This window comes from Lutra lutra, chromosome 10 (genome assembly GCF_902655055.1).
Source record: "Lutra lutra chromosome 10, mLutLut1.2, whole genome shotgun sequence".
NCBI classification, from domain to species: Eukaryota; Metazoa; Chordata; class Mammalia; order Carnivora; family Mustelidae; genus Lutra; species Lutra lutra.
Genome location: NC_062287.1, coordinates 4495478 through 4521512, shown reverse-complemented (window position 1 = coordinate 4521512; position 26035 = coordinate 4495478). Strand labels below are relative to the sequence as shown.

The following is a 26035-nucleotide window of genomic DNA, read 5'->3' as shown; positions in this document are numbered from 1 at the left end:
GGTTTTCGAACACCTGCTTTTTCTTCGAGTGTCCATCAGACATTATCTCTCACAGGAGAGAGTCAGACATTCTTGTCTGCATACTTTCATAGTGTTCCCATGTGCCTCTGTTACAGCCTAACCCCACTGTGATTTAATTATCTGTAGAGTCTCATATCAGAAAAGACTGTGTCTAGTCGTCTAGGTATCCTTAAACGTGACACATTGGAGCTTTAAAAGCTTGATTAAATTTTCAAACAAACACTGAGAGGCAAGCTTAGTTTCTATGAATGAAGTCTTAGTGTCTGTGTGCCAGACATTATGTTAGTGATGGGTATGCAGACAGAAAGGGGATGATGTCCTTGTCCTTAAGATGTGCACAGTGTGAAGTCAGACGGAGAGCAGATGAGGGACAAAAGATTCATATCGTCAGTGAATAGATTATTTCCAGCTAAAGGATGTCACGTTCAGGCTTTTCATTTTTCTAAAGAGGTGGATTAACAGTAATTTACAATTCTAACTTCTAACTTACTTGTTCATGAAAGCAGATTTTTTGGTAAGTTTTGCCCCTAGAGGAATGTATTCTTATAGACCCAAATGTCGGGCTGTCATAGCATTTTCTGGTGGGAGAGGATGAGCATTGTCTATATGTGTCAAGTGAGTTACTGTAAGGAGGGTATTTGCAAGGTTTGAAATGTAAGTTCTGGCTATTGATTTATAGGACGTTTGCAAGAGTAACAGCGATCATTTGCTAGATTTCCGTGTTTCCAACTGGAAGAAGTTTTTTCTTTTATGACCTTGTACAGTTTCATAATTGTGAGAACAAAATTCTTTGTTAGTTAATCAAGGATTGTGATTTTATAGAATCGCCACATATAGGATTTGAGTGTAATATTCAATATATTTCAGCTTCTTTTTATTGATTCAAGTCTCTCTAGCATCCTCCTAGGTCTTGGTGTCATCACAGAAGAATTAACAACCCTGTACAGAAGTGCTTTGTAAGACAGTGAGGATTTCTAGCTGGTGGAATGCTGTACTCAGAGTAGTTTTTACTTTGTGCCCCTGGTGGATTTACTTGTTATTTTCTGGATGATTTGGGGGGATTCTGGCATTGGAAATAGAACATAAGCTTACCGTATTATGTTTATATATATATATGTATATATATATATGTATATATATATATATATATAATAACTTTAATAACTTTGAACTTTAATAACTCTGAAGACATTTTCAGTGTTATGAAAAAAGCAAGTTAGAACAATTTCTCTTTTCCTTTTCTGTGCATAAAGGCCCTGAATCCTTTTAAGATCGAACTCTTCAAAGAATAGAAGCAATCCATGAAATATTTTTAGTGGCACATAGGATTCTGTAGTTCTTCAAGTATAGTCAGCTTATAGGAATTTTTATTTGTTTGGAATTTAGTTTTTTTTTTTTTTTTTTTTTTTAAAGATTTTATTTATTTATTTGACAGAGAGAGATCACAAGCAGGCAGAGAGGCAGGCAGAGAGAGAGGAGGAAGCAGGCTCCCTGCTGAGCAGAGAGCCCGATGCGGGGCTCGATCCCAGGACTCTGAGATCATGACCTGAGCCGAAGGCAGCGGCTTAACCCACTGAGCCACCCAGGCGCCCCTGGAATTTAGTTTTAATTAGACTTTTGTAAGGAAAAAATTTAATAGCAACCAAGAACATAGTCTTTTGAAGAGCTATCCATTTAATTTGTATTAGAACTTTTTAGTTATGCAGTGATGGTGATAACAGGATTTGGCATAGGAAGATACTTTTGGAAGGAATTTTCAGACAGTCATCAAACCAAGAGAGCATGGTTTTAGAAGCCTAGAGAGAAGGGTGGCTTAGGATGGTGAGATGATCAGTAGAGTCAAATTAAAAGAAAAACAACAAATAAGGTAAACTAAGGTAGGGATTGAACAGCATGTATTGGCTGAAGCATTTGTAAAAGTAGATTCATCAGAGCAGTTGGAACAGAAGCCAAATTGCAGTGAGAGTCAGCCACCTGGCTTTTTTCCTTCTACACTGGAGGACTGGACAGAGGAATCCTATTATTATCAGTCTGGGCTGGCATTACTGTTAGGGAACTCAGCACAGCTGAAGGGCAGTCTTGTACCATGACCACATAGGATATGTGGTCATATTTTTATCCCAACGGGTGACTTTCTCAGCTGGACTTGCATGTCAGATCTATGAAACCAAAACTTAATGTGAAATTCTTCTTAATAAAAGAACTCTTTCTTACTTAGATTTTCTACTGCTTTCATTTCACATTGCTTTTAAGAACTTTTTTGTCAAACTGACTTCTTCACTTGGCTATCACAATGTTTATACTCTGTAGTACTCTCTCAAAAAATATTTGATGTGTTTGACTATATTTCAAGAGTTATTGTTGACTGATTTGTCCCTCATTTCTGTGGGGAGAACCCCTAGAAATGACAAAGGTAGGGACAGCAAACCAAGCCATAGGCAACCCAGACTGCTCTGCACTTGAATGGGACACTAGCAAGGTGACCTGTGTCTTTTCCCAATCCTGCCCTAGCTTCAGGACCTCCTCATAAGATGCAGTAGACGAGGCAAGAAATATGAATATGTGAACTTAGATGTACTGATTACAGCCAACGTCAGAGGAGAAGCCGTAGCATGACTCCATATGGAGGATTCCTTTGCCTACATACTCAACTCTCGTATATGTGTTGTAGACTTCCTCTTCGGGCCATAAATTCCCTTCATCTTTTTTCTTCAGATCATCCTTAAGGGTGGATCACATGTGACTGGTTCTAATTTCTGCATGATGCATTGTGTGCGTGTGTGTGTGTGTGTGTGTGTATTTTTTGTTATAATTCCATTGCTATAACATAGAGTTCCTTTGGCCATGACATGTGGAAGTATGAACTGAGAAAACAAAAGCTCTTAACTCTTCCTGGGGAGATTACCGCTCTCCTCTTGGCTACTCTAATTTTTACGGGTGGAAGAATGCAAGTCAGCCCACAGGCCTGCCGTTTTTAGTTCCTTGTTGGGTCTCTCTCACCGGGGCCCGACTTAATTCCTTCTCTTGACACTGGACAATCTGATGCCTTTCCCCACTCAGGTACCATAAATTCCCTCTCTGAATGATATATTCTACTTAACAAATGAACTTTGATAAGCAAGATAGTAATAGCTCATGGGCACAATAGAGAAAGTGTTCTAGTTGCTTCTGAAAAGTTGCTTTAACGAAGACAGAGATCGTTAAGATGGTCTTATTCGTGCCAGTTATAGCAAATGCACCACGGTATTGGGAAGAAGAGTGAGCGGCTTGATGAGCAATGTGTGGACAGTTTGTGCTGTAGGGGCGGAGGGGAGGGACGTGTGAGTCGGCAGAGCACGGAGGATTTCTAGAGCAACAAAACTACTTTGTCTGATGCTCTCATGGTAGACACGGATCATGACACATTTGTCCAAACCCAAGGATATGCACCACCAAGAGTGAACCCTAATGTAAACTCCGGACTCTGGGAGATGATACTGTGTCACTGTAGGTTCACGGATGGTAACAAAGGTACCACAGGGGCCTAGGACCAATAGCGGGGGGAGGGGAAATTGTGTGCAGAGAGGGCTCTCTGGAAAATATCCATAGTTTTTTGCTCAGATTTGCTGTGAATCCAAAACTGCTCTAAAAAGATGAGACTATTGAAAAATGAACAAAAATACTCCGAAGTTTATGCTCCTTTACATCTTAGAAGCCTCCAGAAGATGAATTGAAATTTACTTTCTCTGATTCAAACTGAAGTCATCTCTTTGGGAATCTGTGGGCCCAAGGGCAATACTTCTCTTGCCTCACTCACTCGTTATCTCCTTTGATAAGCATTAAAAAAGCTATAAATTTGATTATTCTCTTCGACTTCCCTAACATTGCCTTCCCGTTTACCTCCAGGTTTGAAGTTTGAGGAAATCCAAGAGAGATTTGGCGAGGAGTTCTTCACTATATGCTTTGATGAGAATGAGCGAGTCCTTCGAGCTGTGGGCGGGACCTTGCAGGATTTCTTTAACGGCTTTGACGCCTTGTTGGAACACATTAGAACTTCTTTCGGAAAACAGGCCACGCTGGAGTCGCCGTCGTTCCTGTGCAGGGAGCTCCCCGACAGTGCCCTGATGCTGCACTATTTCCACCCCCACCACACCGTGGGGTTCGCGATGCTGGGGATGATCAAGGCCGCAGCCAAGAAGATCTACCGGCTGGACGTGGCCGTGGAGCGGGTGGCTGCTGAGAAGCTGGGCTCCGACGCTTCGACGCCCGGCAACTGCAGCTGTCTTACCTTCCTTATCAAAGAACGGGAAAACACCAACGTCCCGAAGAACCTTCCCCAGGGTTCCTCCCACGTGCCCGCGGACCTCAGAATCAGCATCAGCACCTTCTGCAGAGCTTTCCCGTTCCACCTGATGTTTGACCCGCACATGTCCGTCCTCCAGCTGGGGGAAGGCCTGCGGAAACAGCTGCGGTGCGACACTCATAAAATGCTCCAGTTCCAGGACTGCTTCGAGATCGTGTCCCCACGGGTGCAGGCTGCCTTCGACAGGGTCCTGCTGCGCCTGTCCACCCCCTTCGTGATCAGGACCAAGCCCGAGGCTTGTGGCACTGAGAACAAAGATAAGGTAAGTGGCCACGGGCTGGAGCTGGGCGATGGGAGCTGGAAGAGTGCGTAATTATTCCAGTAAATTACGTGCTGGCCGGCTGTCCTGCTAATTATTTAGGCAAGAGAGCTTAAAGTGCCATTTCGGAAGTCACTAGTGGCTGGATATATGTAGAAAGGTTTGGCCTTCTTCCCAGCCATTTTGCATAGTGTCTGCCTCTTCCATTAATTTATTTCTGCATATAAAAAGAAGACACTTATTAATACCAGCCATAGTAATTACAGAAATGATAGGACTCCCTAAAAACCTGGTACTGTAAGCCCATGACTAGTTCACCGATTTCGAAGTCAACCTAAAAAGACAGATGGTAAAACCAAATCCCACATCCTGGGTCCTGCTTGTCTTCTCCTAAAAGAAATGGGGGTGAAAAGCTAGCTCCACTTCGAATGTGCTCTGCTTGAAATTTCATAATCGCGGAACATCTGGTTTATATCCTATTTTTGGCTCAGTTTGCCAAAGAATGGATTTTCTAAAAGTTGGGAAACTAAGGGACGATCTCAAGCCTTCTTTTCTAAGTAGAGTTTAGTATTGAAACAGAGACTCCTTCAGAACATGACCGCTATGTGGAGAACACGGTGACCATTAAATTATTGCGAATTTCTTGGAAGCCCCTTTTTGGAAAGTCTGGGTTATAAAGTATAAAGAAACGAAAAGCTAAAAGGTGAATCTTAACTCTATTTACACAAATGTGTTCCCTCAGGTGAATTTTTTTTAGGAGAAGTCAGCATTAAAATAATGAAATGTAAAGCAAAGTTAATCATTACTCTTTGAAATATAATAGTAAACAATAAAGATGCTACTGTTCTGGAGTAGATGCGTGCATGTATGTGAGTTCCGCTTTCCGTGGAGCCGGTCAGTATTTTGTATTGAGGACAGTAAAGCTCCTGTAGGTGATTCAGCTTCTTCCCAAGCATTCTGGGGGAAACTGTTGGCTTTTGGAAATGAACAGGTTGGTTTGGGCTAAAAGGCAGAGTTGTAGAGATGATTAAAATGAATATTAAAATGAATGAATGAAAAATCCCATTTTCTGGAACACCTACCATCCGAGGTAAACCAGGGAAAAGCCTCCTGGAAGCAGACCCAAGACATTTCTGAGGATTTTATATAGCATTCGTGTTACAACTGATTTTTATCATTTTGAAATTCAGTGGAAAAATTTTCAACAAAATGCTTGCGAGCTAGGAACAATGCCCATTTCTTCAGGGTGACCGGGCCCTGTGATTTCTCATTTTTCATCATTTATGTTCAGTGATTTCAGAACATCTGCGGATAAACCTGAAATTCCAGCGAGGCACATTTGGATATTTTAGTCTGAATGAATTGTTATTTTTTCTCTGTGATGACACAAGTTTTAAATCACATGTGCGTATTTTTCTATATATTTACATGTTCAGCGATTGCTACCCACTTTTGAAGCTGTTTAGAAAAGAGGAAAGCTGTTAAAGGTGTGTTTTTGCCCATAGTTGCAGTTGATTTAAAAGGGGAACTATTCTATCTTGTAATTTAGAGAATATTAAAGCTGTCTGTTCTGTTTTACAGAAGTGAAGTGTTTGGTTAGAAGGGTTTGAGCAGTTTTGGCCTTTGAAGTCGAAGTTAATATTTTTGAAAATGTGCCTGAGGTGGATGGTATTATTACCCATGTTAATTGCTCTGTATATTTTGTAGAGTTGAGAAAATTAATTCGGTTTAAAGGGATGGTTTCAGATTTTCCCCCTACATTTCATCTGGCTTGTATTTCTGTTTAATTTGTATACCAGGGTAAGGAATCGGCATCATGAAATGATGACTCAAATGTCAAGGCCCCCTGCCAGTTCCAATAATAAGGCACAGTTCTTCTCATTGAGAAGGTGCAGTTATAACTTAAACATGGCTGTGGCAGTTTAAAAAGAAAGCAATAGGCTGGGGTTTTAGTTGGAATGAAGACGGTAGTCCTCTCATCCCTGTTTCCGTTTCTGTCCATTCACCTGGCTTCGCCACGTGGGACATTTGGGAAGCCATTGTTGCCCCAAACTGGAGCTGTGGTCCATAAAGTTAGGGCACAGAGTCTTAGGCAGATGAGAAACGTTTTTCAATTACTGTTTCCAAATCCCAGATTTGCATTTTCTGAATACATGGAAAGAGGAAAGAGAATCGAGGTTAAAAGTTATGGGTCTGTTGATAAATTTGACCTTGATATTCATTACTTTCCCCATAAGAGCGCTTGTTAATAAGTAACTCCATGTTGTCTGAAGCTTTTAACTGTTGACTGGGCCTTGATAAGAAAGGGCAATTTTTTAAATGATTTAGGATATTCCTTGGTCTAACAATGAAGGCTTTCAACATAATTTAACTATTTTGGCTATGCCCTTAATACCAATGAACCACCACTCCTGCAGTCAAAAAAACCTCAAAAAAACACAATACCCACACCTCCAAAAAATGAAAACCTAGAAGCTACTCATGCAGTTGAGTGGCAGTAATTCATTTGCAGAATGAACTGTTAAGTTTTGCTAAACCACGATCTTTGCCGGTCTTTGCCGTCAGTCGTTGGTTAACTATAGATTGGAGATAGAACACGCTTGTGAGCAATTTGGTGATACAGGAATGAAACAGAAAGCCAGCATCCTAGTTCCAGAGGATTTGCATCTTGATTGTGCACTGATGAGTTACAAAGTCAGAACGGTTGGTTACCAGAAGGGAGAATGTCACTGAGAGACATCTGATGCAGTCATCAGTGGCAGGCTCCAACTCAACGGAGTTCTGAGATCAGGAGGGACTCTTCCAGATGGACCGGCCGAGCTTTGGATCCCATCATTTGGCTCCCTGTGTGCCTTCTAAGCCATCACCCAGGCCTTCCATCATCTTCTCTCTCTCTCTTTTCTTGTCCTCCCACATGGCGTGGCTGTGTTTTTATCTTTCCTTAAAGCTCAACTTCTTTTCATCATCTTCCCTTATCAGATGTGAAGCGTTACAGATGAATGAATTTGTTCATTATTAAAAAAGTACAGATGCAGCATTGGGAATTAATGGTGTATTGTTGATCTATTTTAAGATTTTTTTTTTTTAATTGAGAGAGAGAGAGCGAGCATGAGAGGGGAGAGGGTCAGAGGGGGAAGCGGACTCCCCGCTGAGCAGGGAGCCCGATGTGGGACTCGATCCTGGGACTCCAGGATCATGACCTGAGCTGAAAGCCATTGCTTAACCAACTGAGCCACCCCGGCGCCCTGTCAATCTACTTTAATTTGTGCCGTGCCTCATTAGGTCATTCAGATCTCACCATTGTTCTGAAAATTTGGAAGCTTGTTACCTAAATCTTTCGAGGCATCATGGTGCATTTAAGAAGAAATTTGTTGGAGTCCAAAGTGCAGTTTGAGGGTTCCCGTCTAGTCCTGTAAGTGAAATATTGACATAGATTCCAAAGCCTGGTTGTGCGGAGGAGGCTGTGTTTGTAAATAGGGCTGTTAGAAACTGGAGGAATGGCACCCAGCCTCCTTCTCTGCTTTGTAAGGTGACAGTGTGTGAGGGGAGTGGCAGCAGCCTGGGGGAGGGGCGTCTCTACACCCGCGGTTTTAGCAAGTCCCTATAATCTGAGCCTCAGATGAATACATCTGGAAATTAAGGAACCTAGATGAATAATTACTATTTTTACCCCTTTACAAGTCATCTTGAACATGTGTAAATTTATAGGAAGTCATTGGGTCATGAAACGTCATCATCCCTTTGATTGAATGAATTCAGGTACGTTTCAAAGAGAAGCAGGGGGGAGTCTGACTTTTCAACCATGAAGACCTCATCCTATTATCAGGACTAGGTTAAAGTAATTCTCTGACAGCTGAGGCTGCCTCCCTCACACACTTATTTGTGAGGTTTAAATGACAGTCCATGTCACATTTTTCTCTCTTCAGCCCCAGCGTGGGTCTCTGAATATTTGTTGATCATTACTTCTGCCATTATTGTCATTCTGCACCCTTGCAGCCTTGGTCCTGTCTGTTCTCCGCACTTACTGCCTTAGAGGAGAAACCACTGGACATCAGTAGCTTTAATGATTTTAGAGAAATAGCAAGCCTACCTCATAGCATCTCCCTAAAATACAACTTGGGGATCTGCTTCTTTATAAACTGTTAATTGTTTTACAATCACTGGTCTCCTTTTCAGATTCACTAAAGTTTGGAATGAAGTTTTTATTACCTGTGGTGGTGCCAGTGGGTTCCAAAGTAAAATGGGCAGGTTCGCCTGGGTGCAAACTGAAATAGCAGCAGGTTTGAGAAACAATAAACAACATGAGTTCTTTTGACATTTTTTTCTTAGTAGCAACGCTTCAGAGAACTTTAATAACGTTGTGGAGGGAGTCCAGCTTCTGAAGCGCATCAGCCCTACAATGGTGCCATGGCCTTGTTATTCCTCTTACCTTTGTTCTCAGGGTGGGAACTGGGGAAAGGCATTAACCACAACACATTTCTTTGGCAATCCCTAGAAATAGTGTCATATTTTTACTTACTAATTAGAAGCTGCAAAACAAATGCTCGGAAATCATTTCAAAGAATAAAGGAGGAATTAACCTCTGATTTTCTGTGGTCCGCTCAGGTTCCGAACTAGTCCTTTCTCTTTCCTGGACACGGCCCATCTTCTGACACTGTGAGTGAAACACTGAAAATGTTTTTTGAATCTTATCATACCATAATGACACCATTGAAAGACAGAGTTCACCTGGCTGTCAAGAGTACATATTTGAGGGGTGCCTGGGTGGCTCAGTGGGTTAAAGCCTCTGCCTTCGGCTCAGGTCATGATCTCATGATCCTGGGATCAAGCCCTGCATCGGGCTCTCTGCTCAGCGGGGAGCCTGCTTCCCCCTCTCTCTCTGCCTGTCTCTCTGCCTACTTGTGATCTCTGTCTGTCAAATAAATAAATAAAATCTTTTTAAAAAAAGAATACATATTTGACTTCAATGTAAACTTAATTTGGGAAAAGGTGAGCGTTTCTCCTCTTTTCATGTCAAAATATTCTGCTACAGAATTTCAAATATCGAACAATAATTTTCATGATGGACAAAATGCCATTGGGACTTTCTCTATAAATTAGCATTAGAGAACATAGACGTAACTTCATGGAGAATTATCTGGAGTTTGCTTTGCTTTTGTAATTACAATTCAGATCTTTACTTTTTGTTTGTTTGCTTATTTATTTTTCTCTGGAATTGCTCCCTGACCATAAGCTGCCTTTTCAAGTAGGTTGGACAAATTCAGATTCTGAGGCAGGTGTTGCTGAAGTTCATCCTGGTTCTTGTAGTTTAAAAAAATACCTATAATGTTAAAATCCCTGTACAGTGCTTGGTTACCATATAGTTACTGAATTCTGTGTAGTCAGAGGACAAGGTCGATGTTACCTGGTGAATTATATATTCCCTGCAGAGATCTTCATGCTTCAAGTGCTCTTTTTACGTGTTTTTATTTTTGTTATCAGGAAAGATTGCACCCTTGAACTTACAAAGGAGCTGCCTTGTACCATAGATCAGACATTGCTGAGTTCTAGTATGGTATCTTCTGGGTGGGGAGGCCTGGCCCCTTTAGGCACAAATTGTTCAGAATCTTTAATTGCTCCTTTGGTTTTTAACTTAGAATCATTTCATTTTAGCTGATATCTTTCAGTCTCAGGAAATTAAAAGCTGAAAAGCTGTTTTGAATTCATTGCTTGCCTCCTCATTTTTAATGCGCTCTCTTGATTCACACGCATGTTTTTCATAAGTCTACAGTGCAGTGATGTTTAGTGAAGGTATGTAATGGTGCAACTCTCACAGTACGGTCTTAGAACATTTTATCACCCTCCAGAGTTTCCTGTGCCCATCTGTGCTCAGCCCTCACTTGCACTCCTGACCCTGGGCGACCACTGGTCCCTTTGCATCTCTATACATTTGTCTTTTGTAGATGTTTCTTAAAAATGTAATCACTCAAATATGTCATCTTTTCTTATCTGGCATAATGTTTTTGAGGTTTATCCATGTCGTATGCATGAGTAACTGTTCCTTTTTAGTGCAGCGTTCTGGTGCACAAATGTACTGCAGTTCTGCTTTGTTTTTTAACCCACTCACCAGTGGATGGACACTTGATTGTTTTCAGATTTGGGCTGGTAGGAATAATGTTGCCGTGAACACGTGCATGGGAGTGTTTCTGTTGGATACATTTCCATTTCTCCTAGACCAATTCCTAAAAGAGGAATTGCTGTGTCATGCTAAGTTTAACTTTTTAAAGGAATTGCCCCACTGTTGGACAAAGAGGTTTTGCCATTTCACATCTGACCAACGTAGGCGGGTTCAAGTTTCTTTTTTTTTTTTTTTTTTAAATTTATTTATTTGACAGAGAGATCACAAGTAGACAGAGAGACAGACTGATGTGGGGCTCAATCCCAGGACCCTGGGATCATGACCTGAGCTGAAGGCAGAGCCTTTAACCCACTGAGCCACCCAGGTGCCCCAGGTTCAAGTTTCTTCACATTCTCACCAACACAGGGTATTGGTGCTCTTCTGGACCATGACCATCCTAGTAAATGTGAAGTAGAATCTTGGGTTTTAATCTACCTTTGCCCCATGACTAATGCTGTGAAGCATCTTTTCCTGTGCATATTAGCCATTGGTATAATTTCTTTGATTAAATGTCTAATCAAATGTTTTGCCTATCTCTGTGTTGTTTGTCTTCCTATTGTATTTTTTTTTGATCTATACATTCTGGATATTACGTTGACTTCAAAAGTAACTGTCTTTTGAAGCACAAAGGTGTTGTGATGGTACTATTATTTGCTTTTGATCTGATAGCTAACAAGTCTTAGTCTAACTCAAGGCCATAGAGATTTTCCCCTTTGTTTTCTTCTAGATAGTTTATAATTTTAACTCTTACATTTAGATTTGTGATTCACTTTGAGGCATGCTTTGTGTATACCACGAGGGTCCAAGTTTTTGTTTTTATTTTTTAATTTTTTTGCACATCGACATCTAGTTGTCCCAGCAGTTTTTGAGAAAAATGTTTTCACCATTGAATTGGCTTTGCAACCTTGTCAAAAATCAATTGTGACCATACATTTTTTTTCTAGCCTTTCTGTTTGTCTCCATTTTTTTTAAAAAAACTAACTGTATGGTGATAACACAGTGTTTTTTTGTTTTTTGTTTTTTTTTTAAGGATTTTATTTATTTATTTGGCAGACAGAGATCACAAGTAGGCAGAGAGGCAGGTAGAGAGAGGGGGGAAGTAGGCTCCCTGCTGAGCAGAGAGCCCGATGTGGGGCTCGATCCCAAGACCCTGGACCATGACCTGAGCTGAAGTCAGAGGCTTTAACCCACTGAGCCACCTAGGTGCCCTGATAACACAGTGTTGTGATTACTGTATCCAAATAGATCTTGCAGTTGGGTATTTTAAGTCTTTCGAGTTTACTCTTTTTCAAAGTTGTGTCTGCTATTCTTGGTCCTTTGTGTTTCCATGTAAATTTTAGGGTACACATGTCAATTTCTAAAACAGCTTCTAGGATTTTGATAGCGATTGCCCCAAATCTGTAGGTTCATTTAGAAAAAATAGCTGTCTTAAAATTACTGAGTCTTCCATTCCATGAAGATATCTCTCTCACTTAGTTTAGATCTTCTTTAATTTTTGTCAGCAAAGTTTTGTTTTGTTTTGTTTTTTTAAAGATTTATTCTAGAGAGAGCGTGTGCAAGTCAGTGGGGGGAGGGACAGAGGGAGAGGGAGAGCGAGGATGCTCAGGAAGGCTCCCTGCTGAGGGAGGAGCCCATTGTGGGGCTCAATCCCAGAACACTGAGATCATGACCTGGGCCAAGATCTGGAATTGGAGGCTTAACTAAGCTGCTAGGGGCCCCGGTCAACACAGGTTTTCTAGTTTGCAGTGTACAAGTCTTGCACTTTTTTGTTTTGTTTTGTTTTGGTTTTTTTTCTTTCTTGATATAACACAGAGAATGTTATAAAATTGTATTTTTATTAATATACAGAAATAGAAATTATTTTTGTATATTGATCTTGAGTCCTGTGGCCTTGCTAAACTCATATTAGAGTAGTTTAATATTATAGATTAGAAGAAATGCTATTTTTTGGACGGTAGATTCTTTAGGACTTTTTACATAGGAGGCTGTGTAGTCTGAGAGTTAAGATAGTTGTCCTTTTAACTTTTAAATTTATCTTTGTCTCCCTCCTTCCTGGTGTTCCTTCCTTCCCCCTCCCTCTCCACCTCTCCTTCCTATTACACTGGCTAGAAGCTTCAGTCTGGTGTTGAATAGAAGTGGTGATAGTGGATATCCTTGCCTTTTTCTGAACTTAGAAAAGCATTCAGTCTTTCATTCATTCATTCATTCATTCATTCATTTATTTATTTATTTATTTGACAGAGAGAGACACACAGAGAGAGGGAACACAAGCAGGGGGAGTGGGAGAGGGAGAAGCAGGCTTCCCGCTGAGCAGGGAGCCCGATGTGTGGTTCCATCCCAGGACCCTGGGACCAAGGCAGACGCTTAATGACTGAGCCCCCCAGGCACCCTATTCAGTCTTTACCATCGATGTGTTAGCTGTAGATTATGTATGTTCTTTTTTTTTTTTTTTTTAAGATTTTACTTATTTATTTGACACACAGAGATTACAAGGAGGCAGAGAGGCAGGCAGAGAGAGGGGGAAGCAGGCTCCCTGCTGAGTAGAGAGCCCAATGCAGGGCTCAATCCCAGGACCCTGAGATAATGACCTGAGCTGAAGGCAGAGGCTTAACCCACTGAGCCACCCAGGCACCCAGTTATAAATATGTTCTTAATCAGGTTGAGCAAATTTCTTTCTGTTCCTAGTTTGTTGAGACTTTTGATCACGAGTAGGTTTTAGATTGTGTCTAGTCTATTTTCTCTGTCTTTTGAAATGGTCTTATGGCTTTGCCCTTAATTTTTTTAATAGGACATATGATATTAACAATTTCCAGATGTTGAATTAAAAATAAAATCTTGGGATAAATCCCCCTTGGTCATGTTTGCATGTTGTAAACCTTTTTATATGTTGCTGAATTGGGGTTGCTAATATTTTGTTAAGGATCTTTACATCTTTGTTCATGAGAGCTATTGGTATATAGACTTTTTCATTTCTTTTAAAAATTTTTCCTGTGCCCATATGGGAATGCTGCTGCTGCACTTGAACCATAAGGCCAATAGCGCCTTTGGATTTCCCTTTTTTCTCTGAGCAGCAACTGAGTTAGGGGGCCGGTAGAGGACTCCAAGATCATTAGACAAACATTACTAGCGTGTCAGTGTTGTTACATCCACACCACAGGATACATCCCCTAAGAGAACACACAACAGTTGTCACAGTAAACTTGACCCTGTATTCATCAAAGGAGGACCCCAGAGCCTGCTGATCTTGCTGTCGCTTGTGTGGTAGGAAGATAGCTTGGGTGGTGAGGATAACGGCTGTCTTCCTGAAGGTAGCGGAGGCCTGGCAACACAATACACTGGATTGTCTTTCGTCCTTTAGACACATTCGTCTCTACTCCTCAAGGATTCTGAGATTTGTTGTTAGTGAGTTCCACAGCAGCAATCACAGCCCATTTCCTGATTGCGGTAGCAACTTGTAAGTCGTTCTTTAAGCTATGTTGTCTTTCTTTTTTTCAAGTGGATTTTTTTTTCAAGTGGATTTTATGACAGTGTATAATTATTTTGATTCTGATTGGAAGAGTTAGCTTTACACGTGTCTTGGTTGGGCCTCTTCCTTGAGCAAGCGCAGAATGGGTGCTGAGAGGCAGTATTGTGTGTGATTAAGATTGGAGGCTCCAAGACAGAACTTCCCAAGTTCAAACACTGTCTCTGTCATTTACTAGCTGGATGACCTTGAGCAATTTAACTTTTAAAAAAACTTGTGTATCTTGCCAGCCTCATGGGCCTGGCTGGTGGGCCTTTCTTGTCCCCTCTCATTTTCTTTGCAACAACTATCACGTTCTTCTGATGTTTACAAATAACTTTACCACTTGTTTCCATTTTACCAACAAACTTACTTAACGTTTCCTTGGTGGTTTTCTGTATCTTTAAATCTTGGTTTTGATGTAGTATATATTGGCTAATTGAATTTAAGAAAAATTGTGGTTTTAATTAAGCCCTACTCTCGTTCTTAAATTTGTTATTCATTCTTAATGTGGTTTAATATTTAAATGTGTGTGTGTGTGTGTGTGTGTGTGTGTGTGTGTGTGTGTTTGTTTATGCAAATCGCTCAAACCATACTGGGATACTGAAAGATATTAAATGCCTTGTGTGAAAATATTCATAAGAAGGTTGTGGAAACTGCCTTCAAATATTTGAAGAGCTATCAAATAGAAGAAGGATACTATTTATTCTGCTTTATTTCAGAAGGGAAAATGAGGATTGAATTGTAGGTGATAAGGGAGTAGATTTGGTTTAGGATTAAGGGGAACCTTTCCAACAATTAGATATATTTAAAGCAAAGTGAGTTGCCTTGTGAGATAGTCAGCTCTGCAGTGCTTGGGAGTTCCAAAATATCTTAAATGACAACCTCTTAGAGATATTTTATTTCAGATTCAGAGAAGGCATCCCAAGATCTTCATAGGTAAATAATACCACATTATTTTTATTTTTATTTTTTTATTTTATTTTTTTAAAGATTTTATTTATTTATTTGACAGAGAGAAAGATCACAAGTAGGCAGAGAGGCAGGCAGGGGGGGTGGGAAGCAGGCTTCCTGCTGAGCAGAGAGCCCGATGCGGGGCTCGATCCAAGGACCCTGAGATCATGACCTGAGCAGAAGGCAGAGGCTTAACCCATTGTGCCACCCAGGCGCCCCCCATATTATTTTTATAATAAAATTTTATTTTTTAGGAAGTGAGAGTAGTACCTGTCTTTTTCTTTTTGTCTATCAGTCACATCAGCTGACATTTACTGTGCTTACCACTCGACAGGTAGCACTGTGCTCAGTTTTATGATTTTATTTATTTATTTATTTATTTGTCTGAGTATAGTCAACACACAATATTACATTAGTTTCGGGTGTACAGTGTGATGATATGACAAGCTTGAACATGACCCTAGCTCATTAAAAGGGCAGCTGCCATTATACTGGACACTGCATCCCCCTCCCATCCACTCGATTTACCTTCTCCCATCCCCGCTGGCAGCCTATAGTCTGTTCTCAGGGTTTACGTGTCTGTTTTTGCTTTATGTTTGCTGATGCGTTTGTTTTTGCTTCTTGAGATCCCACATATGAGAGAAATCATACCATAGTTGTCTTTCTCGGTCTTTCTCAGTCTGACTGACTTCACTCACAGGCTTTCTATGCTGTTATGAGGATCAACTTGAATAGCATTTTCTTTTCACTGTGGATATGCTTTCACCTGGAAAACTCATGACTGTGAGATAGACAGTTTTGCAAAAGCTGTAATTCTACTGACCAGTCCTTGTTCTCTAAAATGTAGTACATGGTGCCCTGGAAAATTCAACTTACTAATATATCTTTGACATGCCCCTTTGTTTGGCAGTCAGTTTCCACTCCTCAAAATGCAATGAAAATCTGATTTCCATGACCTGTTATGGATAGTAAAACGTTGTAAAAGCTGCCTTTTTCAACTTACAGGTGTACTTTGTAAGAAAGTTATTTATTTATGCTTTTTAGTATCTGTGAAGTTGAGCATTAGGCAATCTTGAAATAAGTCATTAGGAGACTTTCATAAGTTTATTGAGGCTTATTTGTTAGAAAATAACAATTTTCAATTTCTAGTTTGTTGGTGGTTAAAGACTGATTTTTATTAGGTTGGTCTGTTTCTGCGGTTCTTTTGAAAAATAAGATGGATAACCCTTTGCTGTGTTTCGCAGTGTTTCCTTGTTTTGTGAGAGAGGGAGTTGGAGTTCACCACATTGTGTTTTTCTGGAAAGAATCACAATATTTGTGTTTGAATCACATGGTTGTCTTGGTTTGTTTTTACTTTTCCTTTAAGATGGTGTGTGTATTTTTCATGGAGGTTCAGAGGAGTCAAAATCTGATCTTAGCTCCAGAGACAAGCAGATAAAAGAAAATTAATCCCTCAACTCTCTCCCTTGAAGGAGAGGTCAAGAACTATATCTTGTCAGGATAGACTCCTCTGTGGTGTTAATGATGGTGAATATTGAGAATGCTTATGACAACACCTACAACTCCTTAAAATGATTGAGATTTCAAGTTTTGTGTCTCAAAATAAGTGAGTGAGTGAATGGAATAATACTCTGTTGATCATTGAATGCCAGCTTCAGAAATACTACCACTTATTAATTATGTCCTAGAATCTATCTCCATCTACATACACAGAGAATTACACTAGGATCTGTGGTACCTCGCATGTCCCTATTTTTCCAATTTAGAGATTACTAGAAATGCAACACATGTACCTCTAATACTAGAATTTGAGTAAACAAGTGTTAGAAAATTTTATAAACATTTTTACATTGAAAGGATTGTTTGCTACTCAGATACATTTCCTAGGTAGGTTCTACATTATTCTAATCTTATGATCATTCCGAGACTAGTTATGACAACTGTTTTTAGTGATTTATTTACCACTCAAGTCTGCTCTGTAGTTTTTTTTCCATACTATGAGTTTATTATTCTGTGAAATAATTTACATGTTATTTTATACATAGTATTTACATTTTATATAAACTCAAAAGGAAATAAAGTTTTGTGCAGTTAGAGCCCTTATTTGTAACCCCCCCCCCATTTACAGATAGAAATAATATCTAATAAATTACTTATGGGTTCTGTTTTTGGTTTCTCTCTAATCCTTTTGATATATGTGATTATGTATTTCTTAGATTTTACATGTCTGTCAGTTTTTCCACTCATAATTAGATACTTTTTAAAAATTTTATTGTGGTAAGAACATTTAACATAAGATGTACTCTTTAACAGATTTTTAAGTGTATGATACAATTTTTTAAATTAACATAATGTATTATTTGCTTCAGGGGTACAGGTCTGTGAGTCATCAGTCTTACACAATTCAGAGCATAGTGAATGATACAATATTCTTTTTTTTTTTTTTAAGATTTTTTTTTTAAAATTTATTTGACAGTCACAAGTAGGCAGAGAAGCAGGCAGAGAGCGGCAAGAGGAGGAGGCAGGCTCCCCGCCGAGCAGAGAGCCCAATGCGGGACTCGATCCTAGGACCCTGAGATCATGACCTGAGCCAAAGGCAGAGGCTTTAACCACTGAGCCACCCAGGCGCCCCTGATATAATATTCTTAACCACAGGGCAATCTACAGCAGACCTCGGAGAACTTAGTCCTCTTGCATTACTGAAACTTTATTCCCATGGCTCTGGGCTTTTTAAACTTGAACCCATATTGCTGAATTACAGAAGAGAATGAATAATTTTGTATGAGAAAAAGGATCCCGATGTTCTATTCCTGATAAGGATCATTGGGCACTATAAAAATGTGTTTGATTTTCTTTTTTTTTTTTTTAAGATTTTATTTTATTTATTTAACAGAGAGAGAGAGATCACAAGTAAGCGGAGAGGCAGACAGAGAGAGAGAGGAGGAAGCAGGCTCTTCGCTGAGCGGAGAGCCCGATGCGGGGCTTGATCCCAGGACCCTGGGATCATGACCTGAGCCGAAGGCAGAGGCTTTAACCCACTGAGCCACCCAGGTGCCCCTGTGTTTGATTTTCTTAAAGAACATTATCCTGGAGACTTTGGTCTCGTTTGGTCTCTTGAGCTTTCCCCAGACATTTCTCTGAAGAGAACCGCTGTCTTGCAGTGTGACCTCATGAGTGCCGCCGATGTTCAGTTTACATGGCTGCTTCTCACCACTGTCCGAGAACAATTTAAAGTAATTTAATTTAAAAAATGTGTTTTGAGAGTCTTCTTAACTTCTAAATATAGAGTATATGTACATCTGCTTTGTTTCCCTTAACCACTAATTTAATAATTCCAAGGGGAAGAAATTATTAAGTGGGTCTGGTATGAAATGTTCTTTATAATTTGGACAAAGATCTGGTGTCATGTTTCCTGGAGCAAAAAATTTCTCAGAAATTTTGAAATGCTTCTGTTATGTGCGCAAAAATTGGTTTAAGTACTTTATTATTTTCCTGTTTTTATCCTAATAGTTTTTGAGTTAGAATACCTTAATTACATTTACTTTTACCTATTATAGTATCAAAGGTATGAGGATTTTGTGGGTCAACTTTGGATTATATCCCCTTCACACCCTATCTTTTTTTTTTTTTTTTAAATTTTTATTTATTTATTTATTTATTTGACAGAGAGAGATCACAAGTAGATGGAGAGGCAGGCAGAGAGAGAGGGAAGCAGGCTCCCCCGCTGAGCAGAGAGCCCGATGCGGGACTCGATCCCAGGACCCTGAGATCATGACCTGAGCCGAAGGCAGCGGCTTAACCCACTGAGCCACCCAGGCGCCCCCCCTTCACACCCTATCTTAACAGTAATTACCATCAACAAAATTTATGCTTTATTTTAAAATTTTACAATTTATTTTATTTGAGATATTCCATTCCCCAATTTGATCTGTCTCCTTTTCTGTTGTTTGTATTCAATGTTTGGGTTGGTTTTCTTGGTTTGGGATAGCTGGGTTGACTATGACACCACTTTTACAAATTGTAAATTAGAGTCAATTTTTCAAAAGCACACTTTATGATTGAGAAGAAGCCTTATAGTGTTCATAGCACAGATGCCAAAGAGTCAGTCATTAGACTAGACATTGATTTATTTATGAACTACATGTGTTGTAGTGTAGAAGGTATTTTTCTTTATGTTTAGTGTGAAATGTCAAAAATCATTTCATTTGCCTTGTCAAAAATTAGGGTAGAAAATTGTCTATTCTATTTATTTTTCCCACTAGAATTAATCAAAACATTAAAAAATCTATTTTTATTTAACTTAAAGTGAGGCCTACAACTCCTAATACCATTTACCCTTCCAGAAGTAAGGATAATTTACAGTAGGTCTCATACCTCTTGAAATAGAGTTGGCTCACAGTACGAGAAATAAGAATGTTCTCTAAAATTCTATCACTAATGGTGCAGGCATAAAACAGGTTTTGTGTGGCAGTAATTGTGAAGGATTTTTTAAAAAAATTATTTATTGGAAGAGCGAGAGAGAGCACGAGCAGGGAGAGGGGCACAGGGAGAGAGAGAAGCAGACTCCCGACTGAGCAGGGAACCTGATGCAGGGCTCCATCCCAGGACCCTGAGATCATGACCGGAGCTGATAGCAGATGCTTAACAACTGAGCCCTCAGGCGCCCTGGTTACTGTGAAGGATTAATGAAGTTAATTGAAGTTTAAAACTAATATGAATTTCTTTAGAATTAGTGACTTCCAGTTTCTCATCCAAAATCTTACTATATTAAAAAACAAACAAAACTCAATCTTTGGGACTAAGCCTTTTAAAACTTTCTCAGGATTTTAACATACTTTGGGAAAAGAGCTTGTAATAGCCTGATGGATAGGTCATAGTTTTTTGCTACCCTTTGGAGGCTGATGTGACATATCACATGCTCGTGACCAAGCCCTCTGCTCAACATTTTCTGTGTCTCATTCCGTTTAGTTCCCGTAACTCTGTGACGTAGGTACTATTGCGAAGGACCACTTCATAGACAGGTAAAGTGAAGTACAGGGATGCTGAGATCCTTGTCAAGGCTCCAGAGCTAGTCCCGGGCAAAGCCAGTATTCGAACCCGAGCAGTCAGGCTCAGCGCTTCTCCTACAGTGTACGGCTCCGAATGGACTTCTTCGGTGTGGTCTGCTGGAGACTTATCAAAACAGCAGGTATTTTTTGAGCATTTACTGCAAAAGGGACTGTTTCAGGCACTTATAAAGTTCATATTCTCATACATCAACTTGGGAAATAAATATTTGTGAACATTATAATTAATACAAAAGATACAAAGAAGTTACTGACTTAATGTCAGCATGAGCTTATCATATTTTCTTTTTTTTTTTTAAGATTTTATTTATTTATTTGAGAGAGAGACAGTGAGAGAGAGCATGAGTGAGGAGAAGGTCAGAGGGAGAAGCAGACTCCCCATGGAGCTGGGAGCCCGATGTGGGACTCGATCCCGTGACCCCGGGATCATGACCTGAGCTAAAGGCAGTCGTCCAACCAACTGAGCCACCCAGGCGTCCCAGCTTATCATATTTTCTTTGAGAGATGCTAACTTTTTAAATATCACACTTAAGTGATTCTTTTGATTGTCCTGTGAGCATGACTATGAATGATAACAAAGTAACCATATTGTCCTCATCATCATCATTATTATTGTTATTTTGTGGTATGAGCAAACTGTGTATGCTGATTCAAGTTTATCTGTTATAAAATCACGTAGGAAATTCTAATACTATCTTGATGGCTTTATAGGATATCCTTAACATCTTAGGTCTACCATCCTCCTCTCTGTTTTATTCAGTAGAATTTTGATACATTGTTACTACCCCCATTTCATATTTTATTATTTGCTAAAATCAAAATTTAAAAAAGTCACTTCCAATGCATCTTTTTGTTGTATGTTTTTTAAAAAAGTTCCCATAAGACCGGATTTTTCTGCCCATGATTCATCTTTTTTGACAATAGCATGTTTAGGGCAATATGAGTTTGGGCTTTCCAGAGAAGTGCTGGCCTGTGAGCTCATCCGAGCCAGTCACATGTGTATAACCGGACATCACGCTTTGTCTTCCCTTCACGTTAGAGTCAGATCTGCCAGCGTCTGTCCATCACGCCACCCCTGACAGTGAGCCCTTGTCTGGCAGACAGCAGGCACTCAGGAAATGTCTGCTAAGGGAGGGAGTGAACAATTTTGTAATTCCTTCTGTTTTGTTAAGGCCAAAGTGTGAGGATACATGTCATGGCATTTTGTAAAGTGCTGTTGAATTAGGAAGTATTATTAGATAAAATTAATTCACTCTTTAATCAATGGTCCTATTTAAACTTTCACTGTTAATGGAAAATAGACTACTTAAACAATATTTCTGTAATTTTCTTGTCATCACAATCTGCCCGGCATAAAATGAAAAGGCCAAAAAAGGATCACAAGTAAAATCCTAATAAAGGAATTTTCTGATAATGGGTCCCCATTTATAGATTATTAGTCCAATTTCAGTCATTCCTTAAAACATAAGTAATTCAGTCTCACTACTACATACTTTTTCATTATCTGTCATGTTTCCACAATGGATATTCCAAATTTTGACTTTCTGTCCCTTGTCATGTTTATCTCCCTCCTTCCCTTACCATGACGGCCTGTACCTATTTGCTCACTGTGCAGGACAAGAGCATTCAGTCAACACTTACTTCATTTCCAGCCTGTGGGAATACACATCTGGATATGACACAGTTCCAGCCCTAAGGACTCTTATCGCTTGTTACCCATATTGCATATATTTTTTATTGTTATTGTTTGTTCCAGTATGTTTCCCTCATTAACTTGTGAGTGTAAGAACACAGACTCTATCTTACCCACCTGTATGTCTTCAGTACCCCGCATCACCGATGGAATGAATAAACTCATGGAGGCTTCATCCTTTATCGGGAGGGCACATGTAAAACCATTTCCTGCATAAAGCTCAGCGCAAATTCTTCCTTCTCCGTCATGTCTGAAAGAGGGTAGGTATTTGTTACCACTGTTTTATTGTGGAAGAAACAGAGGAAGAAATGATTTACCCCATCTTGTGCTGATCCCAGAATCATTTCCACGAGGAAAGCAACCTAAGCAAAGGCTAATTGTTCAGAACTGTTATAGGACGAATACTTTTTTTGGAGTTGAATTGATGTGCTCCTGATGACCAGATTCTAACTGGAAAAAGAAATGAGCTTCTTCAGTTCAGTAACTTTACTATTCTGGAGAAGGTGCTTTATACGAGTCACCAGCTTGTGCTCAATGGGAAGGACATGTGATGAAGGAGCCGTCTGCCGCTAACGAGTCTCCGTCCCGGAGAAGGGCAGGACCAAATTCGTGGTGGCAAATACCTAGTCCATTGTGGTAGTCCTTAAGTGGAAGGGGTGTTTCCTCTGGCTTGTCTCCTTAGTTACTGTTCGTCAGGTGCTACCATGAGCAAGGCCTTGACCTGGACACATGGTCTCATTTAATTGTCTCAATAGCCCTCTAAGGTCAAACCACTATTCCCATTTCACAGTTAAGAAAATAGATTATGTGAATATTATTTCGTGAGATTATCAAAGACTGAGTAATAGGTTCTTTTTTTTTTTTAAAGATTTTATTTATTTATTTGACAGACAGAGATCACAGGTAGGCAGAGAGAGAGGGAGAAGCAGGCTCCCCACTTAGCAGAGAGCCCGATGTGGGACTCAATCCCAGGATCCTGGGATCATGACCTGAACCAAAGGCAGAGGCTTAACCTATTGAGACATCCAGGTGCCCATGGTAATAAGTTCTTAACAGAGGAATTAGAGAAGGAAATTGGGAATACAAGGAAGACATTATAATACTGCTCAAGGAAGAACCCTGAGAGATTAACTGAAAGCATATTCTTGGGGCACCTGGGGGGCTCAGTCGGTTAAACATCCAACTCTTGGCTTTGGTTATGATCTCAGAGTCCTGAGATAGAGTCTTGCATTGGGCTCCATCTCAGCCGGGAGTTTGCTTAAAGATTCTCTCCCTCTGCTCCTTCCTGCACTGGTTCTCTTTCTCTCTCTCTCTCAAATAAATCTATGAAAGAGAAAGAAAGAAGGAAAGAAAGGAAGGAAGAAAGGAAGAAAGAAAGAATCTTCGAAGCCATGTTTGGATCCCGGTTTGTCTTGAGGATTGCATTTCTGGCTCGCATCCCTGGGAACTTGAGGAAAGGCCATCTTAGAATGTTCCAGTTGGCTGAAAGTGTGGAAACATCTGAGGGATTTTTCTGGTCAGGTCCAGAAGGAACAGAAATCATACTCCAAGTTCTGGTCTTGGAGCATTTCAGGATATGGGAAATTGAGTTCAGTGAACATGGAAATAATGATGAGAAATCCATAAACAAGATTTAAAAATAGGTGACTTCCAAGCCCTGTCCCTGGCTTTTTCCCATGGTGTCCCGCAATCACATCACATGGCACATGGACCGTGTGAGACAGGGTAGATGGCAGTTGGCCTTAGAACGTGATACCTTTCCCTGGCATTAGGATGTATTACATAAATGGATAATAAAAGACGAAAAGGAAAGTCAAAACTAGACTCATCATAGGATTCAATGTAGTGCAAATTTCGGAGAAAATAGAGGCTTCACTGCTTTTTATTAGTAGAATGTCCATGCTTTCAGTAGTTAATGAAGCACTGAAATGTCATTATTTGAGCATAATTGCAATAAGGATAGTCTGAAGAAGGGAACTCATGAAATAGAGATGATTTAAAAAGAGATGCAATTTTCTGACCCCCAACTTCATTCAGCATTGTGAAAGAAACCAACAGGTTAATGTTCTGCTACTCACTTGAGCTGTTAACAAAGTGTCAGTGAGAAGCAGCTTGTAGGACTTGCTCTCGTGGCTATAAAATTGTCCTGTGTCATTATATTCCACAAATGGCGAACCACTGGAAATGGTGAAGCCATTAAACATGGTTGAGTCTCTTTTAATAGATTAAAATTGCCTGGAAACAGCAATCTTGCTTACACTTTTAATGAGATTTAATAAATTTACACTTCACCCACACTGATACGGTATACATTTTGAATGGATGGAATGTGATTTAATGACTTTTTCATTTATTTCCAGTGATAGAAGTATAGCATTTAATCTGCATTTTTTTGGCATGCTAATTAATTCAGATCTGCTCTAATCCTGGTTATATCTGTCTGTCTTCAGTGTGTCGTCTTATGCTGGGTAAATATAGATAGCGTGACCTGTTAAGTTACTTTTTGAAAGATCATGAAAGTGCTGTAACTCTAAATCATTTTGGTGGGGGTGGGAGGACTAAGAATTGTAGATTTCTTAAGATCTTGCTCATGTGATAGGGTTTTAAGAGTTTGCATTATCCAGCCTGCTTCATCAATGGACGGGCTCTCATTTTATCCTGAAATGAATGCCATAGTCTAGATGTAGTCTGGGTTGGAAGGGTTGGGAACGCATGACATGGAAATCAGGGTTCTGGGTGCCTGGGTGGCTCAGTGGGTTAAGCCGCTGCCTTCAGCTCAGGTCGTGATCTCAGGGTCCTGGGATCGAGTCCCACATCGGGCTCTCTGCTCAGCAGGGAGCCTGCTTCCCTCCCTCTCTCTACCTGCCTCTCTGTCTACTTGTGATATCTCTCTGTCAAATAAATAAAATCTTTAAAAAAAAAATCAGGGTTCTTCCATTAATGAACCTATTGCTTCCTCCCTCCCCCTGCTCCCCGGAAACATATGCTTTGGGCTTCTGTTGGATTGGTAATCAGTTTCCATGCCGAGACGTAAACTGTTTTAAAATGAAATCATCTGTTCGCCTTTGAATTTTGTCATTGTGTGAATTATCACTGTGAAATCTCATCGTCTAAAATAAGTTTTAGCTTATTGTCTAGTTATTGGAATGTTTTTGAACATGATTTTGTCATTACTATATTAGAAATTCCTTGTGGAAGGGTGCATTTTGGCATATCTTCAAGAAGGGAAGAGAAACAGGGGAAAATGTAATAGGGAAATCCTATCAAAAACCTATCGAGTGATGGCATTGTGAAAGTTTGAAGAGTAATTGTGTAAATTGTGTGTTACGTGGTGTTTACTTCCCATTTCCAACATGGTAAAAATCTCCATTCATATTTCTACGTGCTCTCAGAGGTAATTACTAGTAATAATGCATCATAATTACGTGATACATCTGTTCCAAGCATATACAACATCCTTGCTAAATATTTTTCTTTTCTATTGGCTAACCTATATTCCCTACTTTATTTATAAATATTTTTAAGTGAATTTAGTAAAGGCGTTTCTGTAATTGTTGCCATGATTGACAGCTGAAAGCTCTTTTCCGTAATTACGTTAGTGATGGCTTTCACAGTGCTTTTAATTCTCTTCACAAAATGCCATAAATTGCCAGTAGTAAGCAATAAATCAACCTCGTTTCTCTGTAGTCTCTGGTTATGTACCCTTTGATCCTTCTTATTTTTTTTTAATCTCCTGTAATTTAGTCCCTAGGGCTTTAATGTCTGCTTCAGGAAAAGATGTAAATAGACTACTGGATTATGTCCTGCCTCACCGGACCACATAGTGAGGAACCGCTAGCTGTCGTTCCGTGTTCAGGCGATGCCTCCCACCCCATGGAGCTTTTCCTGACTCGGGTAAATTTGAACAACCACTCTGTCCTTAAATCTGCTCAATGCCACCCACATTTCTCACAGAGTACCTCTGTAATACTCAATGATACTCCCTAAGTATTCTCGTTATACAGCAGAGTAGAAACACCCTTGCATCTGTTTGTGCATCAT

At 39.9% G+C, this 26035-nt stretch overlaps 1 protein-coding gene across 3 annotated transcripts in view; it reads left to right on the top strand.

The window, feature by feature from the left end:
- GUCY1A2 (guanylate cyclase 1 soluble subunit alpha 2) overlaps window positions 1-26035 on the top strand; it is a 315001-nt gene that overhangs the window by 69443 nt on the left and 219523 nt on the right. For all 3 annotated transcript variants that reach the window (XM_047693759.1, XM_047693758.1, XM_047693757.1), the window contains exon 4: window positions 3907-4625. In XM_047693759.1, coding sequence (XP_047549715.1) covers window positions 3907-4625 — 719 coding nt within the window. The remainder of the gene's footprint in view (window positions 1-3906; window positions 4626-26035) is intronic.